The sequence below is a fragment of the Leiobunum rupestre genome, chromosome 3 (assembly GCF_980474605.1).
Source record: "Leiobunum rupestre chromosome 3, qqLeiRupe1.1.hap1, whole genome shotgun sequence".
Classification (NCBI taxonomy): domain Eukaryota; kingdom Metazoa; phylum Arthropoda; class Arachnida; order Opiliones; family Sclerosomatidae; genus Leiobunum; species Leiobunum rupestre.
The window spans coordinates 56,159,030-56,169,151 of NC_143386.1; the positions used below are offsets into that span (position 1 = coordinate 56,159,030).

General features: G+C 36.5%; 2 protein-coding genes across 2 annotated transcripts; one reads left to right on the plus strand and one right to left on the minus strand.

Moving 5' to 3' along the window:
* Nucleotides 1-4,995: 4,995 nt before the first annotated feature.
* LOC149952702 (uncharacterized) lies at nucleotides 4,996-6,571 on the plus strand. Its single transcript, XM_090168747.1, has 4 exons — nucleotides 4,996-5,187; nucleotides 5,297-5,421; nucleotides 5,511-5,739; nucleotides 5,807-6,571. The coding sequence occupies exons 1-4, from the start codon at nucleotides 5,091-5,093 to the stop codon at nucleotides 6,130-6,132; spliced, it is 777 nt and encodes a 258-aa protein (XP_090024873.1). The 5' UTR covers nucleotides 4,996-5,090; the 3' UTR covers nucleotides 6,133-6,571.
* Nucleotides 6,344-9,490, minus strand: LOC149952703 (uncharacterized). Its single transcript, XM_090168746.1, has 11 exons — nucleotides 9,054-9,490; nucleotides 8,950-8,985; nucleotides 8,704-8,889; nucleotides 8,550-8,648; nucleotides 8,353-8,487; nucleotides 8,094-8,288; nucleotides 7,952-8,035; nucleotides 7,705-7,889; nucleotides 6,918-7,074; nucleotides 6,560-6,862; nucleotides 6,344-6,501 (listed from the first exon to the last, which is right to left on the minus strand). Exons 1-11 carry the CDS (start codon nucleotides 9,435-9,437, stop codon nucleotides 6,475-6,477), a joined length of 1,791 nt encoding a protein of 596 aa, XP_090024872.1. The 5' UTR covers nucleotides 9,438-9,490; the 3' UTR covers nucleotides 6,344-6,474.
* Between the last annotated feature and the right edge of the window lie 632 nt (nucleotides 9,491-10,122).

The window sequence follows — 10,122 nt, forward strand, 5'->3', positions numbered from 1 at the left end:
TATAATACGAAGCAAATTTTAATGAAAGAAATATCTACAGAGGCTTTTTGGAATTACTCGCTTACGAAATACTTGCCGCATCTTTAACGCTCATTTTATTTCAACACTCGCCCTTGATGAAGATACCGTAGATATCTGGTAGTGGACGACTCGTTCACTTCCTGTTGAGGTTGTGACGCATACCACATGAAAAAGACCAATGCCGTCCAATTTCCAATATCATATAATGACTCGCACACCCAAGAAATCATTGACTGCGTTAGAAATCGTAGATATCCAAATATCCACACCAAATGTATTTACAAGAAGCAAAAACCTTACCATCAACAAAGCACAGAGAGCCACTTGACTAACCGCCACCTCTTAAAGCAATTAACGTTAAATTATCTCCTTTGAATTAACAGAACTATATATAGGTCGTTAAGAAAGTGGACCACCCACAGTGTCTACCCTTTAACCCTCTAATGTCGGCTGACTGCGCTAAAACAAGATTTAACCTTTAAAAAATACCAGATTAGGCCTTCATAAATTCATTAATAAAAAAAGACTTTATTACCTATTATGCTTACGATGCCTGTCTTAATTTCAGTGAATCTAAGCAGCTATCGGTGGTTCTGTGGTAGAGCGCTCGACTGAAAAGCCGAATGGTCTGGGTTCGAAACTTGGGTGGCGCATTTGTTTTTAATCAATAGAGAAACGCTAAATTAGAATTTCTTCGATGCAATAATTTCAATTTCAATTCTATTTCAATTAAACCAAAATTTCGTACTCTATTAAATACGCTTCCGATAAAGCTGAAGGTCTAATTTTCAATAAGGCGTAACAAGTGTCGGTGGTTCTGTGGTAGAACGTCCGCCTGTCAATCAGGAGGTCTCGGGTTCAAATCCCACCCGATGCGATCGCGAATTGATACTAAGACGAATACCGTGTACAACTGGTGGAAACCCTGCCATTGGACGTTGAGAGGTAGCATTACACTCAGCACTCGGTCCGTCCCAAAGTCATTAAGAAGAAGTTGGAGAGAAAACGCCCATATAAACACAACAGACTCAACATGCACATCCATCAGAACACAAACACAACAAATTCAACACTCACAACCTACGCATAAACATTACAAAAACGTAATACACCAAACCGTCACGACGGTGAGCGAAAAAACACCATCCAAACCAAACCGCAAATGCATCCGTTAACGCTCACCGTCACACGGTGGTTTTGCCAACCCTTTGAGAAACTGCGTACGCAGTGATTACACTTTGCACCGAAAATGCGAACGCGTTCGCAGTCCGGACAGACAGACCCACCCACAGACCCACAGACAGACACGGTGGTTGTATAACCCCTCCTAGGGGACTTTGTCCCCTCGGAGAGGTAATAATAGTAATAATAATGAGATATATACAAATAATTAAAAGCAAAAAGCAAAGTCAACATTAAGAAAACAATGAACGAAGGATAAAAAAATAATAATAATTATCAGATCATGACCAGGCAGATAAATGTTCAGATAATAAATAGCGGAATTTGTGAGAATTAGATTGTGTAACAATATTTGATGGCAAAGCATTCCAATCGGTAATGACACTATGGGAAAAAGAATTTCGTCGAGTAGTAGAGGCAGCGCTCGGTTTACACAATTTTAAAGAATGGCCACGAGTACGGGAATAGGTGATATTATGAAGTCAGATATGCTAGCTCAACTTGTTAAAATGGGATAACGAAATAGTACAGTTAAAGCCTACGGATGAATTCATAGGCTTTTTGGTGGGAAAGATAATGGAAGCATAGTGGAAGGTGGCCTTTCCCATCAAAACAAGAAAGCCACGTTACTTTATTATATCGCCTATTGATTTGAGGGGTGAAAAATTCATTAAAGTTACGATCTAAATTATTGTAAAATAATTTATGTAACAGACAAAGGTTATTGATTTTATGACGCGAGTCAACAGGCTGAATACCAAGGGATTTTAAACGAGAAGGGGCGGGAAAATTTTGCAATTTAGTAACAAGTTTTGTTATGCGATTCTGAGATTTTTGTAGGGCAGATAGGCCTGTAGTTAAATGAGGGGTCCAAATGGGGGAACAATAATCAAGAATAGGGAGCGCAAGGGAGTTGTAAAGTTGCTTAATTAAACGGGGGGAACGAAAGTTTAAGTTACGGCGAATGAGCCCGGCAATACTTGATAGACGTTTGGTAACCTTATTGGTGTGCTTAGAGAATTTGAGGCACGGATCGACTATAATACCTAAATCCCTCTCAGAGAGGGAAGAAGAGACTGGGACATCTTTAATGTAATACGTGAAGTTGGGGTTCTTACGGCCTAGGTGGAGGACAGCACTCTTCTTAACATTAAAGGAGAGACCATGAGAATCGGCCCAGCCATCCACCGCTTCTAAGTCTTTCTGGAGCGCTTGACAATCCGAAGTATACCTGATTTTATGGGAAATCTTAGTGTCATCAGCGAAAAGCAACACCAAAGCGACCGACACAACATCAGGCAAAGAGTTAATAAAGATGTTAAAAAGCAAGGGACCAAGCACAGAACCCTGGGGGACCCCCTTGTCAACAGCACTCCAAGAAGAGGCTTGCCCCTGCAGAATAACTCTCTGCTTACGACCAGAAAGGTAGTTGGCCAAGTTAAGGCATCGCCCCGTATACCAGCAGAGTGAAGGGCCTCGAGAAGGTACACGTGGGGAATGGAATCAAAGGCTTTGGCGAAATCTAGGAAGATGACATCCACACTAAACCCTTCATCAATCCATTGAGACCAAGTGTTAGTGGCCTGCAATAAGTTCTTGAGGCAAGACCGCTTATTGAGAAAACCGTGTTGCGACGGAGAAAATAAGTTGTTGGCGCGGAGGAAGGAAGTAATTTGAGCATGAGCGAGTTGTTCGTTAAATTTAGGCACCTGGTTTAAGTTACTAATAGGGCGATAAGTAGATGGATCAGCCCTGGAACCACTTTTGTGAGTGGGGGTGATATTAGCCTCCTTCCAGGAAGAAGGAAGTTCACAATAGGTATTTCTATAAAATAAAACCATAAAAATTAGAAGTATAAAATGTTTTTATCTTCGTCACGAGCGCAAGTTATTTAAGTGGTTTACTTGCGCGCGAGTTTTGCACGCGGGTTTCAAATTCCGAAGGGTCTCGCGACGGCAGCGCGTGCTCTCTACCTGCAAGAGTTTCAGATTAGTGACGTAGACAAAACATTGTCACATTGGTAAAAGAACGGGAAATTAAAAGGTATAAAGGAAAATAAAGGACACCAGTAAGCTGCTTGAGTACCAAAAAGAAAATTCCTACAAACTATTAACCTATTTTATGCCAATTTCGGTGAGACACTCATGCAAAGTAGAATAATACTACTACCACTACACTTTGATCATAGAACGTCGTGGTTTTGCTAGGCCTTAATATGTCAAACAAGCCGGCCCAGGCCGTAATATTAGTTCCACATCAGTGTATTAGAGTGGACAAACATATACACCCTTAGTAGACACAGGTAGGCAAACTAATACAAAAGCTAATTTATTATCGTTTGATAAATAAATTGCCACCCTAAGTTAAAGAGTGGATGCCGCCCACCATCAGCTGACCCGGGTGGGTAAACTAATAAAAAATCTGTTGGGCCCATGTGATTTCCTATTGTTTGATATAAAATTCACCATCCTATGTTAAAGAGTGGCCACCGCCCACCTCATGAAATCAACTTTTTTTCCGGTAACTCTCCCTTTAAGGGGGTTGGTCGGAGGGGGCGGAAATTAACGGCACTGCATGCGCGTTAAAGAGTTCTATCGAATGAGACCAACTGTTTTTTTCGGTCACTCTCCCTTTAATAAGAAAGTGCCACACTTATTTATTACTTCTGACCATACACGGTTTCGATAAGAAAGTGCCACACTTATTTATTACTTCTGACCATACACGGTTTCGATAAGAAAGTGCCACACTTATTTATTACTTCTGACCATACACGGTTTCGATAAGAAAGTGCCACACTTATTTATTACTTCTGACCATACACGGTTTCGATAAGAAAGGGGCGGCTAGCCTCACATTGGATTAAGAAAATTCAACACCACACACACTCCTATATCCCCTTAACAATTTCCCTATCATTATACCCCGACATAAGTATATGTATTTGTACCCCGCTGCTCCGCCTTAAGCACTACAGCGGCCACCTTAAACAACCAGCCCTGGACAAAAGTGCGCTTTGCGAAACAACGTTCGGCCAGTGAGACAGCCATTTTGACCGCCTCACATATAGCAAACAAACGCCCTCATCACGGCCCAACAAAAGGCGACACCATGGGCTGCCCGAGACCCACCCTCGCACAGCTGAGGACTAGAGTGGCTTCCTCTTCCACTGCAAACTACCCTCCTTAGTAGGTCACAGAATGACGAGTGTGGAACACCCATGAGGTTCCAGTGACCCAGCGCCCCGATCACATGACCTTGAGAGCCGGGTATGGAGCCCCCCACAGGCTCCAGTGACCCCATCACACCACTAGATAGGGACAGAAAATTTTTCTTTTTTTATTACATTTATTTTGTAGAAGTTTAGGATCCGATTTGTCGGTAAGCACGGAGACTTCACTTTCCTCGGCCATTTTCGCGACTAAAGAATGCATTATGCATGGATTTTGCGTAAAAACCGCTAGAGGCGCATTTATACAAAATAAATAGTTCTTTTTATAAACTAACGTGGCCTTCTTGTTGAAATGTTGCTCTTACGTCACAGTCTCTTACTTTGACAAGCCTACGAGCGCGCGCTACAGTCGCGAGGAATATAGCTTTTTCTAGAGGGCGTGCAAATCGCTCGTGCGAGGAATACACTAATAAAGCTGGGTCTTGTGATGTAAGAGCAACATTTTAACAAGTTGGGCAAGACCACTTTTTATTTTATAAAATCAACTATTCGGCAAATCTAGGTTCTGCTTTTTTTACAGAGGGAAAGGCTATGGCAGATAGCGCATGCTCAGTCGTTCTTTTTATCTATAAGATAATTTACCCCCCTGCATGGTCACTTGCGTTGCCCTTTAAGAAGAGGCCCGGTTAATGAAAAGTATTGTAAATATGTGAACATGTTTAGTGTTAGAACTACTCATTATAAAGATGCAAAGTTCATAGTAATTTTAATCATTTTATTCCATGGTTTGCCAAATTCAAATTCGGGAAATGGTAAGCACTAAGTATAAAATGTTTTTTAGGCCTTGGGCATTCCAAATTATCAAATCAAAAGAGGATCTCCTTGGTTAATGGATTCAATGCATTTTTTGTATTTGTCTAGATAACCTGTGCCATTTTGTTAATTATAAAGCCAAATGTTCAACTTCGATAACCAAAGTCCCCATTAATGTAGTAATATATTTTAACGTGTGTCATAAACCAATTGATGTTACATTTACATTTACAGTAAGTGTTTATTCTTGGAAGTATTAATGATACTAAAATGTTTACATCTTAGTTTTTAACATTTGTAAATTAATTTTTCCTCTTATTAGGATAGAAATAATACTATCAACTGGAAACATACCTTTGTTACAACAAATTTGGCAGAAACCAAATCGTTTGATGGATTTGAGAAGGATGTGGAATTGCATGTTGTTTTACTGAAGAATGATCAGCAATTAATTACTGTTAAAGCTGATCTACACATTGGTGGATCCAAAGGACTGTTCATTGTTGACGATTCAATTTATATTACCGATAAGACTATTTGCAATCAATCTAGTAAGGCAAAGCTCACCTAATGACTAACAAATTACATTTTCCCAGTTGTGAAAAATTTATTTTATAGATAATGCGTTGGTCTATCAACTGGTTATAATATTTTCGGCTTTACTCATTTTTGCCATAAGTGCCACAGTCATTCTCATTTACTTTCATCAAAAAAACAAATCTTTGGACAATGCATACTTAACTGACAATGAGAATCCAGGACGGATTTCAGGACCTGCTCCATACCAAGAGGGTCCGAATGATCAAAACTCTTCCTCCATTTTAAATTTTTTGAAAAAGAAATTTAGAAGGGATTTGAGTGTTCATTATATGCGTACAGGTGACAATAATGCTACGTGCATTATAGAAAACGAGTATGTACAACATCCGGACTATGCTTCTTGACCCCTCTAGCAACATCGTTTTTTGGCCATATTCACGCGCAATAACATTACAAAATATTTCGTTCATGACCCATTTATCAGTACTTAAGTAGTTAAATAATATGAAATATAGCTATATATTCCTACTCTTTAACTGCATATTTCATTTTGAATGTGATATTTTATATATACAAAATCAAGCCATATACACAATATTTCAAGACAACGTACAATTTTTAATATGAAAATTTATTTATTTTTTATAGTTTAAATGTTCAAAATATTTTTAAACTTATTCTATAATGCTGGCGGGATAAATCTCGCTTTTGTCAAATGTTGGAGTATCCAACTGTTCTAAATACACTCAGCTTGTTGATTTTTCTTGTAGTAACTGAAACACCAGACAAATAAGTTAATTTGAAAAATAAATCTGGAATTTGTTAATTTACCCTTTGAATACAATGTTGTAATTTTTTAGAGTTGCTACTTATTACTTCTGTTTTTTTATTGATGTTTTGCGGTGTTGAAAATGATCCTTGAGCATTGCTAATTTGGTTTTTGAGGCTTAATTTTTCAGTGTTGACCAAAGGCGTTTGTTGAGTATCTATGGTAGCACTATCCATTGACTTCTTAGACATCAATGGCATTCCTTCGGTTACATTTAGTCTCAAAGGTAATGGAGAGTTGAAAAGAACATTGTTACTTTGTAACCATTTACTCTTCCCACTGATTTCTAAGCTTCTAGCTGGAATCTAAAGGAACGAGATTAGATTTTTGGTATAATTTGGCCAGCTTGTGTAATCTTACTTCAAATTGGTCTTCATCCTCATAAAGTAGCTGAACAGATTCCCTCCATTGGTTTTGCAGATGAACTTGTAGTTTAGAAAGAATACGATTCCTTCCAGATTCTAGCTTCACTATTTTTGTTTGAAGATTTATTATTTCTTCCTCTGCTTGTTCCAAACTGTTAGGGTTTAAAAACGGTTTCAATAGGTGGTTTCTTTTTGCCTATTCTCAGACTAAGTGTATTTATTTTAACCTAAAATGTTTTATTGGACCGTTCTGGGGATGAGAATTACTCCACGCCATAAACTATTCGCTTGTTCCCGAGTAGGGATGCACTGATATATCTGTAACCGATACATCGGCCAATATTGGCATAAGCGATAAAATGAAGACTTTTTTCATGAAAAATTATGACACACTGAAACGTCTTTTACAATGATATTATCATATACACTACTGTTATGATAGATAACTAAGTTTGTTTATATCGTCTGATAATATCAGCCACGAATAGCCAATTTATCGGCTTGACCCATATCGGTGCATCCCTATTCTGAAGTATTAGGGCTACTCTATTTACTCCTTCTGAAAAGGAGTTGTAAAGAGAGTAAATCGGTCTCATCTGCTTAAGAGGTTACAGGCAGCCATTTGGAAAAAAATTTTTACTCAGACTCAAACTATTTGCCACCACATAATCAGAGTAAAATTACGTCATAACATTACTATCCTTACCCCACTCCAAAATCCCGGAACAAGCGAAAAGAAACCACCTACTATTAATCCCTTTGATTTTACTCATGTTTGTTACCTGTTTTCATTTTTTTTATTAGTTTCTTCTTGCACTTTTAGTAATTCTTCAACTTGAAGGCGGTGTTGCGAAGATAGATTCTCAATTAGGGACTTGTATTGGGTTTTCATTTTTTCCATTTCTTTGGCTTTTAAAAGGGAATATTGTTTTTCATATTCTTCAAACTCTGTTTCTTTTTCACTCAACTAAAACAGTGTAATGAAATTATAGTTTTGCCTACAAATATTAATTGTTTAAAAATCAATACAATTTTCTTCAATGTTGCTGAATTTTCAACTTCTTGCACTACTTTATAGGCTTCCGATTTTCGGAAATCAACTTCTAAAGAGTCCTAAAAATATTTAAATTTTTATAATATGAGAACGTGTGTCATTTTAAACACCATTTACTTTTTCAGTCAGGATATCTTTAATTTTTTGTGTCAAAGTTTCATTTTCTGCCTTTAACATCTGCAATTCAGTTGCATTTTTTTCATCCAATGTTTTCCCCTCTGCATTCAGTCGTAAAGTTTCAGACAATTTGGTTTTGATTTCACAGAGTTTCTCTTCATAATCTGTTTCTATTTTCATTTTAGATCGACTAAGCTGAGAAAATTTTAAAGAAAGTGTAAATTAAGTTTTTTTGTTAGAATAATTGTAAAAAGCTTACATCTTGTTTGTCTTTCTCCATTGTGTAAAGTTCTTTCTGATATATGTGAATATCTTTTTTGCATTGGGAAATGCACTGTGACTGTGCGGCCAGCTGCTTTTTCAAATTATCAGTTTCAGCTGAAAGGCTATCTACCTTAAATTAAAAAGGAATATAATTTTGTAAACCTTTGTTTTTAAATTATTATTATTATTTACTTGTATTTTATTTTTATTTTTGCAATGTTTATTTGTTTCCTTGAGAATTTCATTCTCTTTGATTAAGGTACTCATTTCTTTGGCTAAAGTTGAATTCAGCTATAAATATATTATTATCAAAGTAGGAATATTTATTTGCCAATAATAGTTATACGTTTTGTTCTTTTTCAAGTTCTTCTTGCAATTTAGAGTGATGTTCCGTGACAGTAGAGACATAGTCCTCAGTATTCTTCCAATTTTCTTTTATTTTATTTAGTGTTTCAGTTAGGGTTCTAATTTCTTTTTCTTTCTTATGGTAATTGAGTCTCAGTGCTGAATTTTCTTGTTCCAGTGATAAAGTCTTAAGAATTCAATTAAAATGTATTAAAATGTGATTCTATGTAAAGTTTAATTTAATTACCAGTTCTTGTAGCCTTTCTATTTTTCTTTCACATTGCTGGAATTACATTAAATAAATTACTATTGAATTTGAAGTAGGAAATGGTTTGGGAAATGTCTATTTACAATTCTGAGAGTAATTTCTCTGTCATATTCATCAGTGGATGTATCTTGCCTTGGAGAATCTGGATTAACATTTTCAATTTCAGTGCTGCAACTGTCTTCATGCACATGATATATTTCATCAGTAAAAGGTGAACCAAAGGTTTTTACAGCTATTCTATTTTTTTTATTCAGTGGGGAATTTAAGCTAATGGTTTTTGATTTTGATAGAGACACTGAGTCTATTTTAACTGGAGATTGTATTATGCCAAGTATTGTTCTCGTACTTTCAATTGTGGCCAGGAAACGACTATCAAAACTAAAACTATTATTTCTAGACAAATTACGTAATTCTTTAGGTTTATTAGAATTATCATTGTCATCTTCAGAAACTTTGACTACATCCATTATAAGCAAAATCAAACCAAAGCATTTAGTTTGTATCACCCGCGCAAGATTTGTGTGAAAACTGAATCGCCGTCATTTCGCCGAAATAGATTTTATCAGAGGAACATTTGAGATATCGTGGTACTCGCGAAATGAACAAAAAAAATGTTGAACTATACTAAACAACGAAAAACTACCATAGATGGCGGTAGCTATGCAATTTTTAAATAAACGAAAGTAAGCTTACAAATCACGAAAAATTATCTAACGATAGAACTAAAATGGCTAAAAATAAGTAACACGAAGACACATTTGCCGATAATTCTTTTAAAGATAATTTTACAAACTTTAATGCTTCAAAAAAAAACAAACTCGGAAGGAAGGAGAACGTAAATACAAAGTTATGAAATTTAAAATATTAAGAAAATGTACGTTTTTCAAATTAAAGCCGGGGTCTATACTTTAGCGGATTGTATTTCGAAATCCGCGCACGCCACCATCTTGATTTTTAGAGGGCCTGCCTAAAAAGAATGAATAGAATAAATAGAATAAATAGAATAAAACCGATATGCTGGAGATGCTGAGTGTGCCAGGTAGGACGATACTTATTCTATTTATTCTAAATGCGAGAATGACCATTCTTTTAACCTGCTAGCTACGAAATTAATTATTAAACCATGATTATGATTAAACTAAAACCAACTTT

Coding starts and splice junctions, on each gene's coding strand:
- LOC149952702 (XM_090168747.1), top strand. CDS start 5,091: ATGTTTAGTGTTAGAACTACTCATTATAAAGATGCAAAGTTCATAGTA. Junction 5,188..5,296: donor AAATTCAAATTCGGGAAATG/GTAAGCACTAAG, acceptor GTATTTGTCTAG/ATAACCTGTGCCATTTTGTT. Junction 5,740..5,806: donor GACTATTTGCAATCAATCTA/GTAAGGCAAAGC, acceptor TTTATTTTATAG/ATAATGCGTTGGTCTATCAA.
- LOC149952703 (XM_090168746.1), bottom strand. CDS start 9,437: ATGGATGTAGTCAAAGTTTCTGAAGATGACAATGATAATTCTAATAAA. Junction 7,890..7,951: donor CAGCAACATTGAAGAAAATT/GTATTGATTTTT, acceptor ACACTGTTTTAG/TTGAGTGAAAAAGAAACAGA. Junction 6,502..6,559: donor TACAACATTGTATTCAAAGG/GTAAATTAACAA, acceptor CTGGTGTTTCAG/TTACTACAAGAAAAATCAAC.